This window comes from Mirounga angustirostris, unplaced genomic scaffold (assembly GCF_029215605.1).
Source record: "Mirounga angustirostris isolate CCGP_5_RB_7025 unplaced genomic scaffold, mMirAng1.0.hap1 SCAF_15, whole genome shotgun sequence".
Taxonomy (NCBI): Eukaryota; Metazoa; Chordata; class Mammalia; order Carnivora; family Phocidae; genus Mirounga; species Mirounga angustirostris.
In genome coordinates this window covers 83,755,282-83,783,198 of record NW_026991723.1, presented here as the reverse complement: position 1 = coordinate 83,783,198, position 27,917 = coordinate 83,755,282, and the positions used below count along the sequence as shown (strand labels likewise).

At 53.9% G+C, this 27,917-nt stretch overlaps 4 protein-coding genes across 6 annotated transcripts in view; 2 read left to right on the top strand and 2 right to left on the bottom strand.

Annotated features, from left to right (window-relative positions):
- GOLGA1 (golgin A1) overlaps positions 1–4,317 on the top strand; it is a 46,057-nt gene extending 41,740 nt beyond the window's left edge. For all 3 annotated transcript variants that reach the window (XM_045883139.2, XM_045883138.2, XM_064579869.1), the window contains 4 exons: positions 397–456; positions 964–1,134; positions 1,621–1,707; positions 2,407–4,317. In XM_045883139.2, the coding sequence (XP_045739095.1) occupies positions 397–456; positions 964–1,134; positions 1,621–1,707; positions 2,407–2,487 (399 nt within the window). In that variant the 3' untranslated portion in view covers positions 2,488–4,317. The remainder of the gene's footprint in view (positions 1–396; positions 457–963; positions 1,135–1,620; positions 1,708–2,406) is intronic.
- A 1,078-nt stretch (positions 4,318–5,395) lies between these two features.
- ARPC5L (actin related protein 2/3 complex subunit 5 like) lies at positions 5,396–12,869 on the bottom strand. The gene is made up of 4 exons (XM_045883141.3): positions 12,570–12,869; positions 8,440–8,512; positions 6,954–7,130; positions 5,396–5,940 (listed from the first exon to the last, which is right to left on the bottom strand). The coding sequence occupies exons 1-4, from the start codon at positions 12,716–12,718 to the stop codon at positions 5,878–5,880; spliced, it is 462 nt and encodes a 153-aa protein (XP_045739097.1). The 5' UTR covers positions 12,719–12,869; the 3' UTR covers positions 5,396–5,877.
- A 3,682-nt stretch (positions 12,870–16,551) lies between these two features.
- Positions 16,552–21,158, top strand: RPL35 (ribosomal protein L35). The gene is made up of 4 exons (XM_045883137.2): positions 16,552–16,704; positions 17,144–17,280; positions 18,493–18,574; positions 20,978–21,158. The coding sequence occupies exons 1-4, from the start codon at positions 16,702–16,704 to the stop codon at positions 21,125–21,127; spliced, it is 372 nt and encodes a 123-aa protein (XP_045739093.1). The 5' UTR covers positions 16,552–16,701; the 3' UTR covers positions 21,128–21,158.
- A 164-nt stretch (positions 21,159–21,322) lies between these two features.
- WDR38 (WD repeat domain 38) lies at positions 21,323–26,531 on the bottom strand. Its single transcript, XM_045881879.2, has 9 exons — positions 25,540–26,531; positions 24,878–24,998; positions 23,646–23,762; positions 23,459–23,556; positions 23,063–23,143; positions 22,687–22,818; positions 22,459–22,608; positions 21,617–21,664; positions 21,323–21,528 (listed from the first exon to the last, which is right to left on the bottom strand). Exons 1-9 carry the CDS (start codon positions 25,606–25,608, stop codon positions 21,400–21,402), a joined length of 945 nt encoding a protein of 314 aa, XP_045737835.1. The 5' UTR covers positions 25,609–26,531; the 3' UTR covers positions 21,323–21,399.
- Positions 26,532–27,917: the final 1,386 nt, after the last annotated feature.

Genomic DNA, 27,917 nt, shown 5'->3' with positions numbered 1-27,917 from the left:
TCATGGCACATAAATATAATCCTGAAGGACAAAGCGTACTGTCCAGAGGGGTTTCCAGCTGCGCTCCTTCCAGAGCAAGCACCAGAAGCCATCCTGAGGGCCAAGCCCCTGTGGGGAGGCTGGGGCAGCCCTGGGCCCGAGCGTTCCACAGAGGGGGTGTGACAGTGGCCTTTGCAGGGCCCGGAGAGCTCGTGCATGCAGAGCGGCCAGAAGGGGTTAGAGCCCCGGGCACGCAGGTGTGACAACACAAGGCTCTGGGGAGACAGGGCAGGATCTTAGAATAGGTGTGTGGGGTCCCAAGGCGGTGGCTGGCTGTTCTGTTGTTCTTTGCACCTTAACAATGGTGAAAAGTGCATTTGATGAATGGCTTTTTGTGGGGGCGGGGCTTTGTCTCAGACCATAAAGCAGATGCAGCAGAGGATGCTGGAACTCAAAAAGACTCTCCAGAAGGAACTGGTAAGTGCCCCTCTTCTGCCTCATGCCTGATGATGCGCCCCCCCCCATCACCCGCCTGTTGATTGCAGGGGGTTTCTGGAAAGCCAGATGTTGGCTGGTGGGACAATGGCCCTGCCCGCTTGAACATGGCTCTGCAAAGTAGCCGTGTGACTTCGGACATGTGCCGTCCTTCCCCGAGCCCTGAGCTCTGAGAAGTCAGTGACATGACCTGTGCGCCGCGTGCCGTGCCCAGACCTGGGAGAGCAGCGCCTCTGCCCTTTTTGGGGTGCTCCCTGCCCCAGAGGTGTCCTGACCCGGGTAAAGAAAATGTCTGAACTTCCCCACATGACCTCCTTCTTCGCCAGCGGCCACCCCACCTGGGGGGCGAGCCTTCTTCAGACACTGGAAGGCACTCCCTTCCCACGGGGGGCCCTCTCAGCTAGCGCGCCAGGCCTGCTAAAGGATCGGCGGGTGGTTTTCGCACCTGTCTCGGGGCTTCAGTGTAGCATCTTTCCATTGGGTTTTCAGAAAATCAGACCCGACAACGAGCTGTTTGAAGTCCGGGACAAGCCTGGCCCTGAGATGCCGAACATGGCCCCTTCTGTCACGAATAACACTGACCTGACTGATGCCCGAGAGATCAACTTTGAATACCTGAAACACGTGGTTTTGAAATTCATGTCCTGCCGAGAATCTGAGGTAAAGGGCTTCTGAGTTGCCTTTTGGGTTCCGAGTGCCTGGCTCATTGTCCAAGCCTCTCATGGCTTCCCCCCAAGGCCATTTCTTTCTTCCTCTGCCACGTTCTGATTTGCCCACCAGTGTGGGTACCTCGTCCTTTGCCCAGCGGGCCCTGACCTGCGGACTGCAGCAAGCAGGGGGGCCGAGAAGGGGGCGGATGCTGAGTTCAGGAAGCTGAATCTGCCCCAGATTCCTGCCTCTGCTGAAGAGCAGGGCAGCTGCTGCGTGGATGTCCCGGGGGTCTCGCCGGTCCCCAAAGGAAAAGATGGAGGGGAGGAAAAGAACCGGTCATTGTCGTTAGACCTGAGAAAGCCCAACCTCGCCCTCCCCATGGTCCTTGCTCACCCGTCGGGAGCAGAGCCCGGGAAGCGCTGCTGCTTAGACCCCCCCAGCGCCCCCGCTCCATCCCCACCAAGGCCCATGACAGCACAACTTCCTTTGTTTCAGGCTTTCCACCTTATAAAAGCTGTCTCAGTGTTGCTGAACTTCTCAGAAGAGGAAGAGAACATGCTCAAAGAAACCCTGGAGTACAAGGTAGGTCGCCGGCTGCCGTGGCTCTTAGAAACTGGAGTTACCAGCCCCGCGCTCAGCCAGCTGTCCCCAGGATGCGCTTGCTTCCTGCACACAACGTTCATGCGTGCTCCACCCACAGGCTTCGTGCTTTCCTGGGCTCTTTCACCAACGTCTCTAACGGCAGCAGCCCCGGGGCTGGCCCGGCGTCCAGACTTTTTTTTTTTTTTTTAAGATTTTTATTTATTTATTGAGAGAGAGAGAGAATGATAGCATGAGAGGGAGGAGGGTCAGAGGGAGAAGCAGACTCCCCGCTGAGCCGGGAGCCCGATGCGGGACTCGATCCCGGGACTCCAGGATCATGACCCGAGCCAAAGGCAGTCGCTTAACCAACTGAGCCACCAGGCACCCCCGGCATCCAGACTTTTTAAAAAATAAAATATTCAGAAAGTACCTGCTGAAGGGATAGAACAAAAAGAAAATCTTAAGGCAGAATTACCTACAGTCCCAGCCCCTGGTTTTGGTCAGCTCCGTTTTCTGCTGCTCCCCCTCGCGCCCCGCAGCCTGGTTTCCGCAACCAGCGTCTTCACGGCGAGCTCACGGCAGGCGCCACGGGCGTGGAGGGCCGCAGGGGCGGCTCGGGGATGGGGGGCGGGTGCCTTCAGCTTCCTTGGAACCTCATCCTGATGCTCATCTCAGGAACCCTTTCTGTTTCCAACCCAGATGTCATGGTTTGGGTCCAAGCCAGCCCCCAAGGGCAGCATCCGGCCATCCATCTCCAACCCTCGGATATCGTGGTCCTAGATGGAAGTGCCGACAGGCGGGGCTCCACGCGATGACACTTTTTCTGTGAAAAGAACACTGACACACCAGTCTGGGTGGGTTTTTAATCACTGTAACTGCAGTATTTTGTACAAGCGTCAAAACATTGTTTACAAGACTTAAGGCCCCCTTCCCGACAGACTGATCTGAACCTCAGGAGGTGGCTGTCCCTGCCTCATCGTGCTCACCAAACGGGAGGGTCCTGGCACTGCCCACATTTCTGCCGTGCTGCTAAGATCCCAGCTCTGGCCGGCACCCGTCCGCACCTGAATCCTCTTAAGTGTCCACGCTAGCGCTTGAAGCTGAAGCCCTCAGCCTCCGGCAGGGAGGAGGCACTGGGTCCACCCCGTAGTGACCACGCTGGATGGAAAGACAGCCCTTCGACGTGGTGCCCAGCAGGCCCGAGCCTCGTGCCCTGCCACGCAGCCAGCTCACTGGGGTGGGTGTTCAAATTCCCCTTCCCAGTTAGCTTGTTTGGGTTCAGATGAGATAGAAGAGGCTTTTTACCCCTTTCACCTTGTTTCTCAAACCACCCAGAGTTTTAGATGTGCCCATCTTTAAGGTACTCTGGGGCCAGTGTGGATTCATGAATATGCAACTTTCTGACAGTATCTCACTTTACTGAAGAAAACTAGCAGATATATGAAAAAAGATCCTTAGTACCAAATACACTCAATTGCCTTTTTAATGAATGTACTTGTCTTGGATAGGTTGCTGGTAAACCATTTTAAACTATTTTTTATAGCTGAAGTTCTTCACTACTATAAACGTGTATTATAAAATCCATTTAACTGGTGTTCTTAAAGGCAAATCAGAGCATCAAGAGGAAATTATTTCTAAGATTGGGATGCCTTTCCCTTTTTTAATTTCACTAGCATTCTATGGTCTCTGCTTCCCTCTGAAGCAGTGGTGGTATTTCATTTGCTTTGCTCTTAATTCTGTGTTGTGAGACTGAGCAAATGCTAATCCCACGTTTGCTCCGGTTAAGGACAGTCTGCTCCATTCAGGGCGAGCGGCAGTGGTCCCTCCCCCATCCCTGACCAAAACGTCGGAAGCCGTCTGCCACATGTGTGGAACCACCACCTCTCCCCCCACCCCCACCCCCATGTTTCTCAGAAGTGCCCAGGAATAAAACATATCTACGGGAAAACACGGATTTGCAGAGTTAATGTACTACGTTTCCACAGACCTGGGCGTACCAAGCAAGGGCAGCATCACCGTCACCCCAGCTGGGCTCTCTGCCACCCGAGCCACCCATAATCCAGGTGCCTCCCTCCTCACGTGGCTCCTCCCTGCAGATGGCTTTCCTTTGTTTAGAATTTCCATTTATCTGGTGGGGACACAAGACAGCAATTCCTTCTGTTCTGTAACTGCGGTGAGTAAGAGGGAGCTTTTCCAGCTATTCCAGGAGAGTCCCCACATCGGGTGGCTCAGGGCTTGCCAACCGGTCCGACTCCGCTGAGGCCTCTCCAGCCCTTGAGCTGGTCTCACCCCGCCCTGCCCACAGCCCCCGGCAACTTCCACTCAGCCTGGACCTGCTTAGGGTGCCTTCTGAGTGGGCTTTCCTCCTGCATGTCGAATTTCCTTCAGCTTTAAGAGGAAGAGTGGAGTAAATATTCTAAATGATTTAATGCACTTTTACTTGTATAAAACGTTCTGTGATAGAGACAGTATGTATAGCCCTTTATATGAGCATTGGATTTGGATCTCTCTCCGTGTTGTAAATAGGAATTGTATTATCTAAGACTGCTGTAGAAAATTCATTTGTGGTGTCACTTTTTGATTAAAGCTCTTTAATCCAGATGCCACTAATCCAGATGCAACTACAGTGGGTTTTACTTGATAGTCTGGTGTCAGTATTTGACTAATGAAATTTGGTACTTTGTGTCTTGTATTTAATACTCCGAGGCCAACTTCATGGTCTACAGAACAGACCTTCCAGTTTGGTGAGCAGAGACGTGGGGAGGGCGGCTACTGGGCTGGAGAGCGGAGATGTGGGGAGGGTGGCATGCCCGGAGAGCATGGAAGCTCCGTGTCCTTCCCCCTTCCGTTCCCCGGTGCAGCTCTTCCATCTGGCTGTTCCTGAGTATATCCTTTTATGATAAACCAGTAACCTAATAAGTACAAAAAGGGGGCAAGGGGAGATGGCTATAGGACATTTGTCTTTCAGAAAGCACCCCCCCCCCCCAATTTAGGTAAATACGTGTAATTTAATGAAGCCAGCAGTCTAGTCCTACCTCCCAGGAATGGTGGGGGTTCTGCAGAGGAATTGGAAGGGTTGTGTCACTTTGGTCAATGTCTTCTCTCCAAGAACCACATCAGTAGGGTCCTTTAACAATGCAGACTGCAGTTCCATGTGCTTAAAAGGTTAAAAAAACATCTTGCTCTTCAAAGAAGCTGGCTGTTAGTGGTTATAGGGAACAAAATGTTCCTTTTGTATCTGTAGGCTGATAGTACCTGTTTCTGGCTTTTAATCCTTTAAAAAACCTTGTTAGCATCTCAGGGCGTTCCTGCCGCACAGCCCGAGCCAGTGTCAGGAGATGGTGACCGGGCCCTCCTGGGGTGTGTTCCCAGAAGATTCCAAGTGTAGTCACACAAACTAAAGACTTTTAAAGCCTAGATCAACTACTGAATGTTTGGCACTTTATTAAGTAAGTTCCAAAATTACAAACAAATCAAAGGAGTAAAACCAATCAACAGCTACTCAGCCAACTCCACAGCATCCAGCAGCATGGAGCCCAGGCCGGAGGTACTGCGGCGGGACGGGCCGGACACCATGCTCACTCCCTGGCCCCGGCTCCGCAGGGACACGCCCACCCCATCAGTCTCCCAGCCGTTACTGTCCCATTCCTTACTTGCTTTACATACATGAAACACACCGCAAAGCACATACTAATAAGCCAAGAGCTTTATTGATGCAGCAGGCACTTTACAATGAATCCAAGAGAGCCCATCTTCTGTCGGAAGACGGGATGTCTGTACAAACCCTCCAAGTTTTACTACTTCAAAAAAACAAGCTCTCCCTTTGACCACAGCCCTTGGATCTGCACCTGCCCAGCTCGTCCCTCCCCGACGTGGAATAGGCAGAGCACACAGCTACACCCACCAACGCTGACCAGCTACTCCGGCAGACAGTTACGAGGTCAGTTCTGTGTTACTCGTGGACAAAGGCATAGACTATCAGATCCTGCAAAGGATTTAGGAAACAGACAAGTTCTCCCTCCACCTTGAAAATAAAATACACTTCAGCGGATGCATGTCCTGAAATAGTTTAGTTGGGAGATCCCAGGAAGATGGTCCATTGTCAATCCCTTCTTCATCAGCCTGTGCATCCAAAATTCTTCTCAAGGTAACATGAGTCCTTTTATTTTTTTAAACAGTCTTTCTTGCTGTAAGAACTCTTATAATGGAGCCTAGTCCTCCTACTGCTAATGCCTGTGGGGGCAGGAAAAGGAAAGGAATCAAATGAGACCCAGCTGGCCCAGGGGGAGCCCGGCCTGCCGGGGGACGTGGGACCCATCACAGCTGCCTCCCCGAGTCCTCCTTAGAAATGCCAACGGGGCTCAGCACCAAGTCGCCTTAAAGGGACCAAACAAAGGGCCTGGCCACCACACCAGGCAGAGGGCTTGCTCAGTTCCTGAGCAGCACGGCCACCCCCCTCCCCCCGCCAAGCCCCGTTCACCTTCTGGCCGAACAGGCACAGCACGGCCAGCAACAGGACCAAAGGCCGCCACAGCCCAGCACCGAGCCTGCCCAAGTGGCTGACCCCTCCCAACTCAACAGAGCCTTTTGGGGAGGACATGCTGTTGGTAGCGACCCGGTCTCCGATAATGACGAGCAAGCTTCCCGTGACTCCATGGGGCAGGGGGACGGTGGCTAGACGAAATGCCTTGCTCTTTTAACGACCTGAGCAGGGGACAGGCACAGCTCTTTGCGCTTCAGGTGGTGCAGGCCCTCTTCAGTGAGCATCCAGGTTTCTGCCACTGCCCCCAGCCCCCACTGGCCTAGTGAGGCTGAGGCCAGAGGGCGACGCCCCGAGAGTTAGCTGGAGGGCTCAGCCTGCATTCCTGAGACCACCCCCCTGACCCACCACCTTCACCAATGCAAAGCGGCTACCTCCACTGATGCAAACCAAGTATTATGAAGCCCCAGCCACAAGCAAGCAAGCCTGCCTCCCTCCCACCTGGGACTCCCTGTCTCTCTCACCATGCCACGTCACCTGCCCCATGACACACCGGGCATAAACCAGCCGCTAAAGCAATTGCAACTACCAGAACCAGGGAGCCCCTAGCAGGTGCTTCCCCGGGAGAAGGGACCAGATGTTCCCCTTACTCTCGAATGCCTGTCAGACCGTCCTGTGTTTGTCTCGGAAGCTCTGGCCCCCTGCTGTGACCCCTGGGCTGGGGGCTGGTCGGCGGGCCGCCTGCACAAACGCTGTGTTCACGTACCTTTTCATGCCACTGGAGTAACACTGCACTGCTGTTTTCTGTGGGCTTCTCAAACCCTTTATAAATGTACTTCATTAGCAAGTCAATGCCATTTCTGTCCAGCGACTGCACGGCCTGCTCAATTTCACTGCTCTTAAAGTTTGTGAGCACTTTCAGCACCACGCCCTGGGCTCGTTCCTGTAGAGGAGAGAGAAAGGGAGTGACACCCAGAGCCGAAGCCCAGGCACATCCATGTCCTCCAAGACAGGCACAGAAATGCCAAACCGAGTGGTCAGAACTCTCAGAAACACTGCCCGGTTTCTCATTTGTCTGGGACGGTTACAAAGTAAGTGGCCAATAAGTTATTCCCTTCTGGGCGCCTGGGAGGCTCAGTCGGTTAAGCGTCTGCCTTTGAAGCTTAGGTCATGATCCTGGGGTCCTGGGATTGAGCCCCGCATCGGGCTCCCCCTGCTCTGCAGGAAGCCTACTTCTCCCTCTGCCTCTGCCTACCACTCCCCCTGCTTGTGCTCTCTATCAAATAAATAAAGTACTTAAAAAGAAAAAAAAAAGTTATTCACTTCTTTGGGGGAGAGTAAGTGGTTTCCCGGAGAGAAACATCACTGCTTTTGAGGACACCTGCAAGGCTCAGACTCCCCAAGATCACAACTATGGAGATCTATTTTCTTAACACGTTTAAGAAAAGCTGCAGCTTCCCTCTGCATTCACCCCAGTGACAGGGGGGTCATTTCCCTCCACCTGAGAGGTGCAGCCATTGCTTACATCAACATGCTGTCACAAGCCGGCAAAAACCCCAGCTTCGGAGAGACCCCTTTCCCCGGAGCAAATTTCAGACAGCTTCTAAACAGCTGTGATGCAATAAAGCACGACTGTGTCTTCTCAACTTGTTTTTACTTTTATTTTTTTTAAGATTTTATTTATTTGACACAGGGAGAGACAGCGAGAGAGGGAACACAAGCAGGGGGAGCGGGAGAGGGAGAAGCAGGCTTCCCGCTGAGCAGGGAGCCCGATGCGGGGCTCGATCCCAGGACCCTGGGATCATGACGTGAGCAGAAGGCAGACGCTTTACGACTGAGCCACCCAGGCGCCCCTCACCTTGTTTTTAAAAGACAGGAAATCTTAAAAGCACTGAAAATCCTTACGCAAATAAAGCCTATTCAATAACCTTTAAAGCAGAAACACTGCTCTAAGTCCCACTGGCAAGCTAGTTTATAGGTTCGCTAAGCAGCAAGGGCTGGGCCGACTCCTCACCGCCCTCCCCCCCCAGGCCCTGGGGAGGCCTGCTTCTTTGGGGAGCTTTTACTATAAACACTGACAGCTCTGATGGTAGGAGTGCCCGGAGGCTGCCATGGAAGCACCGCCCGGGGTTAACTCACTCCCTCGGCAGAGCCTCACGGAGGCTGTCTGGAGCCCCAGGGAGCGCTCGCTCGCCCTGGCTCAGCCCCGAGCCCAGCACCACCCAGCAAAGCCGCAGCACCACCCTCTGTACCTTCACGGCCTGATTCTTGGTGTTGATGGGAGAGTTCCGCAAGGCTGCGTGGAATGCCCGAAGCATGTCCCCTGTGCATCCCCACCAGTTAAGGATGGTTGGGTTCAAGCATGTCCGTGCTTTTATTAATGAACGCCTTTCAAAAACAGCTCGAGAGAGAGGAGTCAAATGACATCCACATGCCCCACCCCCGCCACCGCGCCCCACTGCCGATTCCAGGTGTGACCGCGGCCCATTCAGAGAGCAGCCTGGAGCTCTCCTGAGCCACACCAAGAGTGCCCCTCCTTCTGCCACCCCCGAAACATGTCTGGACACTCCTTCCCTCCCACCCTGGAAGGCAGGAGCAAAGCAAGTGCCCTCTCGGGGTGACCTGCAATAGAAACTGACTGAGCTCACTTGCACCTGCTTGGTACTGGGCACCGCGGCTGCCCTGCTGGGTCCTCACAACAACAGTGATGCGAGGCTAGCCCTGTCACCTTCTCATTCTCAAAAGGGAAGGACGAAGGCACAAATGGAGGTCTAACTCTTAATCCAATGTTTTATCAATTCAACTGCTAAAGAAATTAAGATGTGCTTAAACTGCTATCTTGCAAGACCCACCCAGGTCTGTGACGTCCCAACTGCTACTAGAAGGGAGATTTATTAATCTAAAAGCTTTTCCCCAAAATACGAGCCGACCCTTCCCACTCCCCTCAACCTTGGTTGCAATCCTGACACATTCTTTGCTGAGGTCTGAATACACAGCACTCAAAAGAAAATGACAATCTGGGTTAGGTCCCCAAAGGTGACACCTATTTTAAACTGAATTACATCAGCCAACTTTCATTTCCTCATCTGAAACACTGGCTTCAGCCAAAAAGCTTCAAAAATAGAACAAGGAATGGCTGCTGCCCAATCAGGTCTCCACTCCTGTTTGTGCAGTGATACCTGTGTGAACAGAGGCTCCAGAGCAAAGCCCAGTCCCATCTTCCCTAGTGTGGGCTCCATCCTGACCGCGCTGGGCCTGCACCACCCAGGGGCCTGCTGAGCCCTGATCCACCTTCCACAATGGAGAGGCAGCCCACCCCCTGTATCTGCTGGCTTTGGAATTCCTCTTCCTCAGCCAGGCAAGGGCCAGTCTGATACCAGCCACTGATAACGTCTCCCTTGGAACTGTTTTCCGATCTGGCGTCCCAGATCAATACGCAGAGTCTCAGCAGCTTAGAATGAAATGCAGGCCGGCGCTCTTCACTAACCAGCACGGCTGACAAACAGAATCATTCAAGGGATGGACAGGGAAGGGCAGGGAAACTAGTCCGTGGGGGCAAGAAGAATCACTGCTTTAATTACCTCCGTAGTTCCAACCCACCAAGCATTGGCTATAGGTGTTGATGGATACAGGGCTTCTAGCAGCTTGGGGACATCTGGGGAGCAGGGAGTGCACAGCATTTATCAAGCTGGCCCCCGTGCTCAGCTTACAAAGGCTGTGGAGCCTGGGGGCCGCTGCCCCTCATCTCCAGATCAGGGTTTCTCAACCACAGCACTATTAACATTTTAGACCACACGACTGACGTGAGGTCTGTCCTGTGCACCGCACAATGTTTAGCAGCATCCCTGGCCTCCACCCACTAGATCCCAGCAGTGCTCCCCAAGTTGTGACAATCAAAATGTCTCCAAACAATGCCAAATTTCTTCAGGAGGAGGAGAGAGTGCAAAATTGTTCAAAACCACTGCTTTGGACAGATCCCTGTTCCTGAGGACCAGAAGGTTCTTCAGTGACGAAGAAAAGAAACGAATATTTTAAACTCCCTACAGGGTCTCAGCTCCTGTGCCAGGTGCTTTCGTATGTCATCTCAATACTGCTAACAATGCTCTGTGACAAGAATCATTATTCTCATTTGAAAGGCAATGAATTTGAAGCTCAGAGAAGGAAAATGATCTGCCCAAGCTTAAAAAGCTAAGCTGTCCAGCTGGCCTTCAAACCCAAGTATGCCCAACTCCAAAGCCAAGCTCTTTCTACACTCCCCTACTGTCGCTCTACCCAAAGACCCACACTACATGTCCAGGACACCTGCTGGGTGCCCGGCACCATGAAACCTCACAGTGTTGTTGTGATGCTCCCACGGACCTGTAAGGCCCGCGGGGTTCCCCTCCTGTTCACAGAAGAGGATGCTGAGGTTCAGAGACGGGATGAGGTCACACAGCTATAGCATGATAGAGTTAGGTCTGCATGGATACACAGCCCATGTTCTAGTTCATCTGAGTGATTTCCTACCAAGACTCAATTCCCTATAAGGCAGTAAGACAGGCCTCCTCCTCCCTACATTCCCCCACTCCAATCAATCAATCTCTATCCCTAATCCTCTGGCCTCTGTTCTAAGACTCCCAGAAGCCTGTTCTATAGTTTAAATTCAGTGATCTAATATAAGTCCAATACCTGGCACATTATAGGGATTCAGTAAATACCAGTTCCTTCCTCCTCCCTCCCTGGGCTCCACATTAGCCAGGATTTCAGTTCTCGTTGCTAACCTCCCTTTCTCCAATCCCAAGAGGTAGACAGTCTATGGTAACAAGGTTTCTGGCACTGTCACTAGTGGAGAAATTGCCACCAACTGGATGTGCTAAACCTTGGCCTCTGAGCAGCCTCAAAGAACCTATCATTAGTCAGGGGGCGTACCAAGAGATGACCTTCAACAAGTCCCTGTAGCACCAGGACCAAGATAGCACATCACCAGCCTTTGTTCTCCCCATCTGTGGATGGTCCTGGGCCATAGGCCCGACCCCGGAGCCTTTTTGGTACTGCCTGCCCATAAGCCAGGTCCTGCACCAGACTGCAGAATCAATCTTCCCTCATGGGGGTCCTTCTCATGATCCCCCTTCATCAATGGGGTAAGCAGGGTGATCCTGATGGGGCAGGAAATACAAGTTTGAATCCCCATCTTTGAAAGCACATTCCTGTTCAAAGTCTGGTTTTTGGTTCAAAGGCACACTGGAACAGCGCAGGACTCCTCCCTAAGGTAGTCCATGGGCCTGACTTCCCAAGCTGAGTCAACTGATTAAACACCCAGAACCTGATTTATATACAGCATGAGCCTCCAACCCTGCCCTGGCAAATGCGGGGGAGGGGCAGGCACTTCCTGTAACACCATTTGAATAAAGAAAAATCCTTCCTGTGAGAATAAGTCAGTTTCCTGTGCTCAAACGGCTAAGGGACCAAGCAGGCTGTGACAACCACCTCTATTTTTAATCTTGTTTTCTAAATGCTTGCTTTATGTGGCCACAAGAATAGTCATTTCCAGTCATGAGGCTCTACTTTTACACTTCACTTGATGCTGTCTGGTTTTTCCTAGCTCTCAACTACTAGTCTTTCCCTGCTTCCTGCACAAGAAGGCTGTTTCAGGGAGGGAGCCAAAACTCGCTTGTTGAACGTGGCTGAGACCATCAAGGTCCACAGCCCAGGGTGTTCGTTCACAGGAAGCTGAGAACAGGTGAAAAAGAGGAGCATTAAGCTGGAGGGTCAGACTGATTCTGGGGTGGGACGTGCACAATCTCTGACCTCGGGGCTGGACTAAGGCTCCAGCCTTCGCTCCCCCTTGGGTCCTTTCTATCCCTCAGCCATCCACCCACCGACCTTCGTGTGGTGCTGCAAGCCAGCCCAAGAGGGCTGTACCCGGGAGCCGTCTAGGCCGCTCAATTACTCAGCGGGGCTCACTTCGGCCCCTCCCGCCCATCTAGCTCGAGAACGGCCCCATTTCCTGCAAGGGAGGGATGGAGTGATGGGGAACCCAAGGAACGGTCAGTCTGAGGGGATGAGGAGACAGAGGGGAAGAAAAGAGGACAGGCCTCGCGGAGGAATGAGGGGCCTGCGGGGCTGCAAGCGCGTCGGGCATGCTTCTGGGGCTGCCGAGCCGGCGGGTCCACCAGGGGCTAGGGAAGATCCGAGGACCGGAGCCCAGGACAAGGGGAGCCCGGGACAAGGGGAGTGGGGAGACCGGATCAGAGGGAAGGGGGGATACCCGCAGTAAGGGAACCCGGCCCGAGGGGGACCGGATTGGAAGGGACTTGGGAGACGGACCTCAGGGGCCCGGGGGTGAGAGGAGTAGGGAGGCCGGCCTGAGGGGCGCCCGGGCCGCCGCGCTGGGTAAGGATATTGCCGCAGAAGGCCATCCACCTCGCTAGGGTCCGGGCCTGGCTCGCCCGCCGCCGCCGCCGCCTCCTCCTGCTCGTCCACGAATTTGTTCTCGTCAAACTCATCGATGTCCACCCGCCGGAAGCGCGAGGACAGCGTGTTCCGAGCCATGGCGGGGACTCGGCGCCCGCTCAGCCGGCTCCGCTCCGGGTCCGACCTCCGCTCTAGCCCGCTGGGCACCGGCTCAGGCTCGGGGGCGGGAAGCGGCCGCCCGGCGCCTCCTCCACCTCCTCCGCGCGCAGACGCCGCCGCCCGCCCACTTCCGGGCCACGCCGGAACCGGAAGTGCCGGTGGGCGGGCGGGCGGGGCGGGGCCTGGTGGGGGAGTGGCTGGAAGCGCTGGAGAATCCGCCCGGTAGTCACCCCGACAGCCCCCAGCCGGACTCCCATCTTCGGGGAACCTCACTCTTGCCGTCTGAGGAGCGGGCACTCCGTCCCCGCTCAGGCCCAGCATCGTGGACATCATAACTGCGCTCAGCTTCCCTCCTGAATCCGAGGAGCCCCTGGCCCTGGAAGGGGCCTGCGCGGACACAGCCGCGGACGCGGGGGGTTATCACTGCCCAGACTGAGGGTGCCCGGGCCCCCAGGAGAAGGCTCCCGGCTCTGCCTGTCGAGTGCTGGGCAGACTTCTTTGAGAAAAAGACCTTCGAGCTGAGGCCTGAGTAGTTCTTATACCTCCAGGAGTGACGGGGGGCGGGGTGGAGACCCTAATTCTCGTATCTTAGGAACCTTGAACGCCACCACAGAGCTCGGAGGAAGGTGCCCTGCCTTGTGCACAGTGACTCTATCGTTAACGGACTGGGAGACTTTAAAGACGTTTAAAGTGTATCCAAAGTGCTGACAAGACAAAACATTTGGACTTTGCCCCGCGAGTGTAGTGGTCACCTGGGCCTGGCGGGTAGGGGACGCGGGGAGAGGAAGATGTGGTCACCATCCTGACGGGAAGGGCGAGGTCCTAGGGGCTGAGAAGTCAGTTCTGGCTGGAGAGGCATATCCTCGTGGGAAGCCGAATCCCCAGAGTATGAGATGGGGAAAGATGAGAGTGAGGGGACTAAGGGCAGAGTCAAGGACGACTCTGGTGCCAAAATTGAGTGCCTGGGCAGGTGCTTGAGGGATTCTGTTAACAGGCCTTAACCTTAGATTAAATTGGGCCTTTGTTTTCATATAATTGTACTTTTTGTTTAAATATTTTTTGTTTTTAAGTAATCTACCCCCAACCTGGGGCTGGAACTTACAACCCCAAGATCAAGAGTCACATGGTCTACTGACAGAGCCAGCCAGGTGCCCCCAGTTGTACTTTGGCCTTTAATAAAGGCCAATAGTTAATGAAATATGACTCTTTTTTATTGTCTCAAATACTTCTCATTGAATTGTGTCTACAGATAAAAAAATTATTGCCAGATTATGATGCTATCTAATCTTGGGTGCTAAAGATACTCTTATGCTGGGAAATAGGTGCCGAATAAAAGTCTCAGGGGTCCTGGAAACAGGCAAAGCCCACCTGCCTTTCAGCTCCATTTCTTGAAAGAAATCTCTGTGATCCAGGCAGGCCACAAGACAGCAGAAATTCATATCCCCAGAACTTCCTGGTCAGAAGGAACTTTAAACCAGAAATGCCCATTTTACAAGTAAAGAAATGGCCTGTTTGGGTGAATGAAATAATGGCCCTGCTTATGACTGTGGATCTCCCAGTCATGGAGGCAGAATTTTAAAAGTCTATGTCTATGTCAGGGATGACTGCATGCTGAGGGTATAAAACCACACAGTGCCTGGCAGTACCTTAAATAAAGTGGTCAAGAGAGATGTCCCTGAGGAGGTGACACTGATCAGGGGCCTGAAAGAAGTGAAGGAGGGAGCCAAGCAAAGGCCCAGAGACAGGGCTGACTTGGTATATTCCAGAAACAGAAAGGTCATGCTGGACTGCAAGGGTGGGAAGAGGTGAGATGGAAGTGGGGGGGGGGGTAGAGGGGCTGCTGTAAAGTTTTGTAGGCTGAGGAAAGGATGTGGTCTACCTCATGGGACAACACTGGAAATTCTGGGCAGTGACATGAGCTAACTTAAGTTTGAAAAGGGTCCCTTTAACAGCTGTCTTGAAAATACATGGGAATAAGAGCCAGTAGTAGAGAGGTGATTTAAAAGGGGACACCTGGGTGGCTCAGTCAGTTAAGCAGCTGGGTGGCTCAGTCAGTTAAGCAGCTGCCTTCGGCTTGGGTCATGATCCCAGGGTCCTGGGATCGAGTCCCACATCGGGCTCCTTGCTCAGCGGGGAGCCTGCTTCTCCCTCTGCCTGCCTCTCCCCCTGCTTGTGCTCTCTCTCTCTGAAAAATAAATAAATAAAATCTTTAAAAAAATAAAAGGTGACACCAACAGTTTAGGTGACAGACAGTGGTAGCTTAGGCCAGGAAGTTGCCATTAAGAGTGGTGGGAAGATGTTGGGTTATTTTGAAAGTAGAGGCTGCAGAATTTACTGGTGTGTTGGAAGTGGCGTTGTAAGAGAAACGGGAGCAACAGATAACTTCCAAGGTCAGAAAGATGTGCACAATCATTAGCTTTAAAAGAACTATAAGCATTTGGAAAATATGACAGCAAAGTCCCTGTGCACCATTCAACTTCCTTTTAGGACTAATCCATGCCAAGATTGCCCTCTGTCTGCTCTCTTCCCCATACCCATCCACTTCTTGGAAGCCTGCCTCACCGTGGTCTGTGGCAAGGCCCATTAATTCATTCATCCAACAAGCATCCATGTGTTGGGCCTGGAAGCTAGGTAAACCAAATCAGGTGTCAGCCATGATTGACTTCCAGGCTGGCTGTAGAGACAGACACTTTAACATTTAACATTTAACTCAGTATATTTGGGGCTAAAGAGAGGATTGCACTTGGGACATGGGGCACTTGGCTGGCTCAGTCAGAAGAGCACTACTCTTGATCTCAGGGTTGTGAGTTCACATCCTATGATGGATGTAGAGATTACTAAAAATAGATAAATGACAACAAAACAAAAACAGAAAGCTTGGGACAAAAGGGAGGTAGTATCCCAATTTAGTCCAAAGCTAAAGCCCTTTCATAGAACCCCATAAAGGAATGGAAGAAGGCTTCCTCGAGCCTGACAGCAACAACGGGGCAACCTGGCTTTAACTAGTGCTCTAAGAGGTGTTGGAGCATCTTTGTTAACGGCAATGGAGAGACACTAGAGTGATTCGTGCTTGCTGGCTGAGGCAACAATGAAACTGTCCAGTCAGAAAGCCTGAGCACCTTCCCTGCTTTGTGAATTCTTTAACTTTCAGGACCCAACTCAAGGGTTCATTTCACTGGTACATTAATACCAATGATATTTTGAGGGACTGTTACACATTAGATCTTGTGCTAAGAGTTTTCCATGGTCCTAATCCTCAAAAATACCTATTTCACAGGTGAGAAAACTGAGACTCAGAGAGGGGAGGGGATCTGCCAAGAGTCTCAGCGAGCTCGAGGCAACGGAGCAGGAATTTGAAATCGGAAGGGATTCACTAAAAAAAGGCCCTGAATGCTCTTTCCCCTGTCCCATGCTGCCTCCTCCACTAGAACGGTTTATGGAGTAGGGAGTATAGCTGTCGGATCCTGCCTCTCCCCGCCAGTTCGGATTTTAAAGTCTTCCAAGGTAGAAGCCGTGTTAATTCATCTCTGAAAACCCTCAGCCCTTCCACCCCCAGGACACTGGCGCGCAGCTCAGAGCAGCGGACTGGGCATCCTGCAAGGTCTACCGAATGAATGAATGAACGAGTAAATGACAGGATGGACGAATTCGAGTCCTCACTGTGCCATCTCCGGTAAGCTGCCGGTCACCCCGGGCCTCGGTTTCCCCAAATGCTCTGCTCAGGAGACGAGGCCGACCAGAGCAATCGCAGGTGCGCAGCTCCTCCGGGCGGGGCTAGACGGGCCGGACCACGGCGCTCCCCAGGCGAGGGGGTGGGGTGTCAGGGGCGGAGCTAGGGCTCCCTCGCCGCGGGGCCATTGGCCGCGCCCGCCGCCACCCGGCAGTAGTTGCGGAGGTCAGCCCCGCCCCCTTTCTCTTTCCTTGGCCTCTTTCCGCCGGCGGCAGCGGCGGATTGTGCAGACATGGTGAGGGCGCTGGAATCGGGGGCCATCCGCGCGCTGTGGGGCTCGGGGCCAGGGGTGGGGAGCTCGAGGTGAGCGCTGGGGTCCCATCTGCCAGTCGGGCCTGTAAGGCGCCGTGCGGAGTGGCCTCGCGCCGCCACCGCAGGTCTCCCGCCCTCTCCCCTGCTGGTTTGGGCCCGGAGAGCTGAGCCCGCGCTGCCGGCGCCTCCGTCTTCCCGTCTGCGGAATGGGGGTAGCGGCTCAACCTCGTGGCGGACCTGGAAGAAGGCGGGCCCGCCGGGGCCTCGGTTACCCTGCCCCGGGCACGGCCTAGGCGAGGAAAGCTGGGCCCCCAGCGCGCCCTCCTGGGGCTGGCCACGCCGCGGGGGGAGGGGAGGATGGCCGCTGGGCGGGGGGAGGCAGCCCTGCCGGCCGTTTGACCTCGACCTGTGCTTGCGCTCAGGCCAAGATTAAGGCTCGAGACCTTCGCGGCAAGAAGAAAGAGGAGCTGCTTAAACAGCTGGAAGACCTGAAGGTGGAGCTGTCCCAGCTGCGCGTCGCCAAAGTGACAGGCGGCGCGGCTTCCAAGCTCTCCAAGATGTGAGTGAGGGGCGGCCGAAGCCCGGTTCTCTGGTGTGGGGGACACCTGAGCTTCGGAAGCATTTGTGGGTTTTCGAAGTTGGCTGAAGGAAGCGTTGGGTTAAGTGATCGTGTAACGGACCCGTGGGTTGGAGTGTCACGCGCGTCCTGACCCAGCTTCTCTGGGCTCCCCGTACTTGCACCCAGCCGCATGGGACAACCCTGTGTGATTTTCCTCTTGTCCGCCTTGGACCATTTTGTCCTTTTGCCTCGAGTGCCCTTGCTCAGCTTCTCTCTGACCAGAGAAAGAACGGGTTGTCCCTCAAGACCCTTTTTCACACTGCCTTGAAAAGTCTAACTGGACCCTTTTTTACTACCTCCCACCAGCACTTGATTTTTTTCCCCTCACTTGGTGGGTGGGTGCCTTTCGCCCACCCCTCACTTGAGTTGTACTTAACTTACTGATTTACATGCATCGAGCGTCAGGACTTGTGCAGGGGACGTGGGTTTGGAGTCCATTGAACTGGGCACACGTTCCTCTTTTGCCACATCCTACCTAATGGGTGTGCTCACTCACCACCCAGAAGTTTTGTTTTGTTTTGCTCTTCTCTAAAATGGGCCCCCAACAACCGACCTCTGGTGCGGGGTGGGGGTTGGATGAGTTGGGGAACACACAAGCTGCATGCCGAATCCTCAAGACCGTGTTTACCAGCTCTTTCCCCCACCACGCCTGCTATTCAACATGACTCAAATCACTTATTCCCAGCCTGTTCCTAGGTTTATCCTTTCCCCCCATCGCCTTTCTACTTCTCAAACGTCTTGTTTTTCCCTCCCAAGTGGCCCCTCCTGTGACTCCTTAATTTGGTCGCCCAGCTTGAGGCATGATTTCCCACAGTCCGCTCAGTCAGGTTGGCATTGGTTAGGTCTTCCACAGCTCTGAGGCTATGGGATGGAAGATCTTTCCTAATCCACCCTCCACTTCTGCTCAGCTTCTCAGGAGCCCTTCCCTGTCCCTACTTGTGAGATGCCCACCTCCTAGAGTCTTTGGGCCTTACCCCCAAAACACTTGCCTCCTCGACTGGGTTAGGTACCCCCCTTGGGTGAATATGGATGAGCTGGTGGGGAATACCCCTGCCTTATGACATCTGGGTCAGGTCCTGAGTAAGATGCCTTTGAGGGGGTGGCAGCATTGTAGGGCTCCACCACCTTCACTGATGGCTCTCTGTTTTGCAGCCGAGTTGTTCGCAAATCCATCGCCCGTGTTCTCACAGTCATCAACCAGACGCAGAAAGAGAACCTCAGGAAATTCTACAAGGTGAGCCTGGGCTGGGGGAGTTAGGATGCTTGGCTACAGGGAGCAAAGTTCCAGCCCTCCCTTGGCCAGAAGGATAGTATGAAGAGCTGCTGGGGTGCATGGGACTGGGCTTTACAGAGCCTTCCCAACTGGTAGGTGGGTTTGCTTCTAAACCAGCATCTTACCACTAGCATGGCACGCAGACTGCATTTCCTCAGGGCTGCAGTTGTCTTTAAGAATGAAAGCAAAGATGATGTGGTATGTAGAAAGCTTATTGCAAGGTTCCTTTAATAAATACTTAATTTCTTAATCATAACTGATACCTTAATAGTTGAAAATATTAATCACTGAGGTTTTATTGTAGGAATCAATATAAACTTTTTTTTATGAAAACAAAGAATGATTTTAAGTGTAATTTTAAATGCTGTACAGCTTTCACATTTTAAACTCTTCAGAGGTTTTGCATATTTAATAGCCTTATATGAAACATGTGTTTGGAGTCATCTTTCCTAAATTCTTCATTTCCATTAAAAATATGTATTATGGGGGCGCCTGGGTGGCTCAGATGGTTAAGCGTCTGCCTTCGGCTCAGGTCATGATCTCAGGGTCCTGGGATCAAGTCCCGCATCGGGCTCCCTGCTCCTTGGGAGCCTGCTTCTCCCTCTGCCTCTCTCTCTCTCTCTCTCTCTCTCTCTCTCATGAATAAATAAATAAAATCTTAAAAAAAAAAAAAAGTAAATTTATAAAAAAAAAAAAAACATGTATTATGGCTAGCTTTTTAGCTTACAGATAAAACCATTCAGATTGATAAATTTTGGAAATCAACAGTGTGGTGAGAGTCTGGCTGGAGACCTCACCACATGGTGAGGTCCATGAATGAGGAATTCATCCTCACCAGCTGAGTGAACTTGGGCCGTCTGTGAGGATTAACTTTAAGTGTTTTAGTTGTCTTACCAGCACTATGTCAGTCACTTTCAAGCACCTGATACTCTCATTTTGCAGATGGGAACCTCAGGGTGTAGAGAGGTTAAATTGTCCAGAGTCACCAGTAAATGGAGTGACTGGGTCTACGTTCCAAACCATGCCTTGGGGAGGGGTGGGTTGAGTGCTCCTGGGAGATTTCCACAGGTGTCTGGCCCCTTGGCCTAGGATTTTTGCGACAATTTTTGTTCTTATCCTTAATACTGGTGTTATCAGGGCTTAAGTAGTGAAGCAGAACCAGTAAGAGATAATCTCTTAAAGTCAATTGATGAGGGGCTTTGAGTATATCGCAAAACGGCTTCACATCAACATCCCAGTTAGTATTTGAATAGCTGGAGGCTTTGACTTGTCAAAAAAGCCATCATGGTGGGCCTGGGCTGGCTGCCCCAGGGGACACTAGCATGTACTGTTGGGTGGGGGGTGCCGCCATCCCTGGATGTGTGTACATTTGTGTGTGGGAGCGTCTTTCTGAGAATTGGGCTTGGAACTCTTTGATCAGGCTCTGGGGGGACCATAGAGGTGGTCGTCAGGAAGAATTGTCTTCCAGTGAGTACAGCCCCTGCCAGGCACCAGTGAGTCAGGGCGGGGAAGGTGAGGCCTCTGCCCTGTGGTCGTTCTGTCCGATAGACTTTCTCTAGTGCTGGAAGTGCTCTGCCTGCACCGTCCAGTACAGTGACTTCGGGCCACATGTGGCTATGGTGGCTGAAGGCCTGGGTTTTTAGTGGCGACCGCGTGTGTGGCTAGTGCCTCATCTGGCCGACAGCCGAGCTCTGAGCGCTTAGTTGGCCTGAAACGGACGAGGCCCTGGCTGGCCAGTGCGCTGTGGGTAACCGGGATGTGGGTGGGCGAAGACTCGTGCTTCCGAGCCTCCAGCTTAGCGCTTACTCCCATCTGCACGGCTGGTTTCGGCAGCTCTCTGCCCTGATGCTGTTACCCCACTTAGCTCACCCCAGTCCTGTGCCTCCCTCTCTGAGCTGTTGGCAGTTTCCAGAAAGCACCTGAGCTGCCATCCTTCGGGGCTTTTTTGTACACTGTGTTCTCCCCCTTGGAAGTGGTGTTCACCAAGTTGCTTGCTTTCCAGGCTATTGCCAGTCATTAGGTGAAGCCTTCTTAATCTCTTTCCTCCCACCAGCGATGGGCCACTTGTTAGCTTGTTCAGTCTTTCGCACTGGGCTGGGGGCTCCTTGAGCAGGGACCAGGCCTGATTCATCACTAGGACAGCTCCCCCGACAGGGCCTCAGTCCCCTGCTGGGCCGGGTGTACTACGTCTCCTCACACTCAGGTCTACAGAGTAACCTGCGCACCCCCATGGCCTCCTTCAGTCGCTTCCGGCATCCTCCCCATGCCCCCCAGCAGCTCGGTTCCAGCCTCTGGGGCTTCCTTTGCTGCCACAGTCGCTCCTAAACCCTGCTGCTCAGACTCGCCTGCTCTCCCATCACCCAGGGTAAGAAGTACAAGCCCCTGGATCTGCGACCCAAGAAGACCCGTGCCATGCGCCGCCGGCTGAACAAGCACGAGGAGAACCTGAAGACCAAGAAGCAGCAGCGGAAGGAGCGGCTGTACCCGCTGCGGAAGTATGCGGTCAAAGCCTGAGCACTGGCGTCAATAAAACACAGACCAACTGGCTGGTGTTGCTTTGTGTTTGCGGGCGTTTCGACTGACCCAGCTGGAGAGGTGGGCTGCTGTGCCCTGGTGGGGGGCCGTGACAGTCCTGGCCACGGGGATCTGGTGGGTGCTCTGTTGTGGTTGGTTTGGGGGCTGTGATGTGGAAGTGCCCTCACTGTCCTTTCATGAGTTCATTCTGCCAGGTTGCATGGGCCCTGGGCAGGGAGAGACGGGCTTGAGATCTGAGAACCATTGTGATGTTATATCCGAGAGGCTCTGGGTGATTTGATCGAGCAGTGGACTTGGCGTCTTGCCTGGTCAGCAGCTCCAGACACTAAGAGTTTCCCATCTGGGGTGAAGGCACAGGCATGGGCCACATCCAGGACTCCCTGCCAAAAGCATTTCACTTTCGGGGTGCATGTCCTGCCTGCCCCCAGCCTCCCCTGGCAGGCCTTTTACTACGCCCACAGGCCTTACCTTCAGGGTCTGAATGCATTTTCCTGTGTTGCAGTCCCAGACTTTGACCTGGAAATAAAACAAGCAGACGGGTGGGGAGACCTCACCCCACAAGTCTGGCATCCTTAAAATCACTTTGGGGTGAGTCCTAGCCAACCTCTTAACCCTTTGGCCTGGGTTTTGTTGTCCGTGAGGTATATTTAACATGCTCAGCAGAATATCTGATGCAAAAACTCAGTGTAGTGCAATTGCCTTTTCCCTGAAGCTATGGTGAGTCTTAAAAATGTCAATGCCAGGGGCACCTGGGTGGTGCAGTCGGTTAAGCCTCTGATTCTTGGTTTGGGCTCGGGGTCATGAGTTCGAGCCCTGCATTGAACTGAGCTGGGAGTCTGCTTGAGATTTTCTCTCTCTGCCTTTCTCCCCTCCCTGCTCCCACGCACACACTCGAAAAAAAGGAGGCACCTGGGTGGCTCGGTGTGTTAAAACGTCAGCCCTTGGCTTAGGTCATGGTCCCGGGATCCTGGGATTGAGCCCCACATTGGGCTTCCTGCTCAGTGGGGAGTCTGCTTCTCCCTCTGCCCTCTCCCATTAGCTCCTGTTCTCTCGTGTGCATGCTCTCAAAATCTTTACAAAATAAAAATTAAAAAAAAAAAAAAAAGTCAGTGCCACAAGCACTTGGGCCAGCACAGAGCTTAGTGCCAGGCACTAGTTACAGAAGTGGTCGGCACCTGGGTTCTGCCCGTGACACCCTCCTATTTAGGGCAAATAGGATGTGGACATTTCTAGACTGCGGAGGGCTCTGCTAAAGGAAGATGTGGGGATAGGAGTTTGCCAGGAGGATGGGCCTGGTGGGGTGGGCTTACCATGTGGGAGTAGCCAGCGCTGGCCAGCTGTGACCCATCAGGGGAGAAAGCGATGCTCTTCACCCAGGTAACATGGCCCTTGAGCTGAACAAGCAGGCTTCTGGTAGAGGGCTTCCAGATGTGGATAGTCTTATCCCAGGAGCCAGAAGCCTGGACAGCAGACAGCTGTAAGCCCATGGGTCTGGAGCCAGAGGGGGCCAGCCTTGAACCCAGGGCAACCCAGCTCACCAGGAGGCCAGATGCCGAGTAGCACAGGCAGCTGATGTTGCCACTGTGGCCCTCCAGCTCTTGGTGGAAGGTCACTGGGGTCCCCATCCGGAGGTCCCAGATGCAGATAGTGGAGTCCCAGGAGCCAGTGGCCTGCAGACGTCTGCCGTGAGCACGAACCAGCCAGCCCACGCCCACCATTGTGGTTCCAGACTCCGAGAAAGCAGGCATTCTGAACCCTGCTGAATTTCCCAGCTTACAGATGAGGGGACAGGCTCAGAAGAGCAGTCACCCAGTCAAGGTCTGGAACCCTAACCACGGCTCAGCCCCAAGCGGGAAAGTGGGTGTGGCCTCCGGGTTCCTTGAGGTAGGGCCGGGCAGAGGTGGTGTGGCTCACCAGGGAGTCTGAGCTGGGTGCGAAGTCACTGCTCTGGATGGAGTCTCGGTGCCCTCCCAAGTGGCGCAGCATCTGCCCAGACTGCAGGAGAGAGTCCTGAGCTTTGGATTTGGAGGGCAGCCCAGAAGTCTTGCGGCGCCAGATTCTAGGCCTCAGATGGGTCACATAAGGCCCTCCTTGCGGGCTGCCTGGGTAATGTGGTGACACGGTCTGGGGAGATGCCAGGGGCCTTGATGGGAGGGGACAGTCCAGGCCGGGGCGACCTCATGGACAGATGGATTGCCAGCTGTGGGCGTGGGCCATGGGGAAGATGGAACGACCTTTCTGGGCCACTGTCTGGGGTGGGGTGTGTCTCCTCTGGGTCCCAGGTCCCGCTCTAGCCACCCTTCCACACACCTGCACCTCCCAGAGCATCACCCGCCTGTCCCAGCCACCCGATGCCAGCTGCTTTCCGTCAGGGCTGAAGCTGACCGTCTCCACACTCCGCTGGTGACCTGCAGAGACCGGGTTGGAGGCGGGGCAAGGTGGAAGGGGACACAGCGCGGTCTGGCTGCTTGGCTCCCGTCCCATCCTGCTTACTCACCCTTGAGGACACTCAGACACTTAGCTTCTGCTACATCCCACAGCCGGATGGTACAGTCATGGGAGGTGGTGGCAAAAAGGCGGCCATCAGGGGAGAAGCGGCAGAACTTCACGGGGCCTGGAGAAGCAGCCGTGGTCAGGGAACAGGGTGCTGCCCTCCCCTTCTGGCCGTTGCTGACCGGCCCCTGCTAATTTCTCCAGCCTTAGCACCTCCCTTCCCTCTCCTCACTCACTCCCAACCCTCCAGCCACCTGACAAGCCGAGCTTCCATGGCTTGGCCTAGAACACCCAACCCTGATTTGCCCATTTGTAAAATCAGTACCAAAAGTGAACGCAGGCGCCTCCCAGAAACTTGTTGAGAGCCCACCCTGGGTTCAGAGTCCCAGCGCTGGACTTCCTGTATTAATAGCATTAGTCAATCTGCCCTGTGATTACCAGAATTTTGTCTCAATTATAGTAGTTACATCTACTGAGTCCTTACTGGGTGCTAGGCCCTTGGCTTGCCTTATCTCATCCCATAGGGTAGCAACTATCCCTAACTACCCCTATTCTAAAGAGAAGGGAAATAGAGGCTCAGGTGACATGACTTATGATCACAGTCAAAAAAGTGGTTAAACATAGATGAACCTTAAGGGACACTATGCTAAGTGAAATAAGCAAATCACAAAAAGGAATACTGTATTATTCTACTTAGACAAGGTACTTAAATTCATTGAGACAGAAAGAATGGTGGTTGCCAGGGGCTGGGGCAAGGGAGGAATGGGGAGTTTAATGGGTATAGAGTTTACGTTTTGCAAGATGAAGAGTTCTGGAGACAAGTTGCATAATGAACATACTTAACACTGCTGAACTGTGCATTTAAAATGGTAATATGTATATTTTTAAACAATTTTTAAAACAGTAGTAGGATTGGGGCACCCGGCTGGCTCAATCAGTAGAGCATGCTACTCTTGATCTCAGGGTCATGAGCTCGAGCCTCATGTTGGGTATAGAGATTATTTTAAAAATTAAAAACAACAACAAAAAACAAAGTAGTAGGATCTGAGTCCAGGTCTGTCGGAGTCAAAGGCCCCAGGGACCAAGTCCTGTGTCCTTGCCCTCCTGCTCCAGCCCTGCCCAGGCTGTCTTGTCCGGATGCCCAGCTCAGATGTCAGAGGTCACTGTGATAGGTTCTGCAGAATGCCAGACAGAACCACAGGCCTCTGTGTCCACATCCAGCCTGAGGAGCCCTACCTGCATGGCCAGTCAGCCTCCACAGCAGCCGCCCGCTCTGGGTCTCCCAGCCATAAACACAGCCATCCTCAGAGGCTGTCAGCAGCCTCTGGCCATCCGGAGAGAAGGCGGAGGAGTTGACCTGGGAGGAGAGCACAAAAGTAGTTCCATCCTGGGGCAAGAAACACCTGTCTGCTCATCCCTGACCCCAGACTCCAGGACTAGCCCTAAACACTGCCCCAGGAACCCTGGGAGGGAGCTTGGACTTCAAGCCTCTCTCTACAACCAGAGCCCAGAATGCAGGAACCACTCTTGTAGTCCGAGGCAAGAACTTAGAGCCCTCTCTGGAATCCTGTAAAACCTGAGCCTGAAGCTCAGGGCCCTCACTGAAGGTAGAGCCTGGAGCCTTCTCTAGAAGAGCCTGGCACCCCAGAGCCAAGAGCCCATTCTAGAGCTGAAGCCTAGAACTAGGAGTTCAAGATCTACTCTAAGCCCTGAGTTCACTTTAAAGCCAAGGTCAAAAGAACACTGGAGTCAACCAGGAGTTTGAGCCCTCTAGAACCGGAGCTTAGAATCTGTAGCCCATTCTGGAGCTGGGGGCCAGAGAATACCAGGCAGAATCAGGAACCACTCTAGACCCAAAGCCAGGAGACTAGAGTCGGCAGAGCCCTACTGGACCTCACCTCCCCGCGGTGCCGGCCGAAGAATTTCACTCTCCCCACGGCCAGCGGCCCTGGGGCCCTGCTATTCATGGGCCCCAGGCCGCCCGGCCCCGTGGGCCGTCTCCTAGGCGGGCGCTGGTTCGGCCCGAGGGCCTTCACTTGGGACAGGGTAGAGGGGATGGAGGAAGTTGTGTACAAGCGGTCTCCATGGCAATCGGGGCGGGGCGCGCAGCCGCGTAGGGTCTCTGGGAAGCCAAGAGGACAGGTTGGGAGAGATGGTTCTCAGCTCCTGGGAGGTGGGGCCGCGGCGGGCAGAACCACGCGCGGCCCGAATTAGGGACTTCCTCGCCCAGCAGCCGCGAGCCGGACCACGGCGGCCGCTAGAGGGCACCCCAGCCCCACACACCGCGCCTGCCCCAACCCGCGCACGGAGGCGAGCGGTTTGCGGAGCTCCCAGACCCCTTTGAGAGGAGCCAGTTTCCCCGTGTGCACAATGGGGTGGTTCATCGCTGCCCCCCCGGGACTTCAGGCTTGAGCCAAGAGCAAGGCCTGGCACATGGTAGGTGCCCCAGGAGAGCCCACCCTGGTGCCAAGACCTCTTTCCTCCTGGAATGCCCAGTCCTGAGGCTGAACAGCTCCCATGGAGGGGGCTGGAACTGATACCCAGCTCTGCCCTGCACAATGTGGGGGAACCAGAGGTAGTGTGTGTAAAGCACAGGGCATTAGAAAGTGGGGTCACTTGTTAACATCTTGGCAGCACAAAATGTGGCATCTGAGAATGTGGAGGATGTGGAGGTGGTGGGAGGAGGCCCCAGGAGCTGTCAGGTTCCTTGTTGGATAGTTGAAGCTGAAACCAGGCAAGAATAGGACTTGGTTTCAATGTTCATTTTACAGATGAGGGAACGGAAGCCCTACAAGGTGGGGGGACTTGCCCAAGGTCACTCAGGCAATAGGAAAGGAGCTGGGACTTAGCCCATGTCTGTCTGACTTTGTGGGCCTGTATTAGGACCATCTGCCATGAATTCCAGGGGCCTTCAAGCAGATGCCTAGGTCCCTAACTCCTGGTACATCTGGGAAACTGAGGTTCTGAGGGGGCAGATTTGGCCCAGTCATCCAGCACCCCTATGGCGGAGCTGGGGCCAGGGCCCAGTCCCTTCCCCACAATGGGACAGGGATGGAACAGAGACACCCTCCCTGCTACTGTCCAGTGGATTCCAGGCTCCCTGGGGGTGGGGGTGGGGCAGCTGGGCTTTGGGAGCTTCAAACTCAAGGGTTCCCAGCCGTGACTCACACCCCTCCCCCCCAGACCTCTTGGCCAGACTCTTCTCACGAGATCCACTGTGCTCTATTTTAGGTCCCAGACAGTCAGGCGGGAGATGGGGCGACAATGGTGGCTTTGAGGCAGCCCCACCCCCATCCTAACTCCAGAAGGGCCCAGGTCACGGAGTTGGCTCCTCAAGGACCCGTCTCAGTTGGGCCTATAAGGCCACCACGTCATCCCCAGACATGGGTGCGCACACAGCTCCCCAAATGGTCTGGCTCCCCAGGCCCTCTCCCCTCCCTCTGCACAAGCAAACCCTGCCCCCCTCCCCAGGCCCATGCCCCATCTGGCATTTCCCCAGCCGGTTGGTTGTTCCTGCTCTACCTGGAGGGCCCAGAACCACCTAACCTGGCCCAGCCCATCACTCCCAGAGCCCTGTGAAAAGACCTTGTCCACCAGGCCCAGGGACTACTCAGCTGGTAGAGGTAGAGCTGGGGTTAAAATCTTTTTGGGGGGCGCCTGGGTGGCTCTTGATTTCAGCTCAGGTCATGATCTCAGGTTCGTGAGAGGCCCTATGTCTGGCTCCACGCTGGGCATGGGGCCTGTTTAAGATTCTCTCCCTCTCCCTCTGCCTGCCCCTCCCCCTGCTCGCTGCTCTCTCTTAAAAAAAAAAAAAAAAAAAAAACGGGCGCCTGGGTGGCTCAGTTGGTTAAGCGACTGCCTTCGGTTCAGGTCATGATCCTGGAGTCCCGGGATCGAGTCCCGCATTGGGCTCCCTGCTCGGCAGGGAGTCTGCTTCTCCCTCTGACCCTCTTCCCTCTCGTGCTCTCTGTCTCTCATTCTCTCTCTCTCAAATAAATAAATAAAATCTTAAAAAAAAAAAAAAAAACCTTTTAAAAAAGATTTTATTTATTTATTTGACGGAGAGAGAGAGAGAGCATGAGAGCACAAGCAGGGAGGAGGGGCAGAGGGAGAGGGAAAAGCTGTGAGGGTCCATCCCAGGACCCTGGGATCATGATCTGAGCTGAAGGTAGACACTTAACCAACTGAGCCACCCTTTTTTTAAGTAAACTCAATGCCCAATGTGGGGTTTGAACTATGCACAGCCCCAAAATCAAGAGTCACATGCTTTACTGAC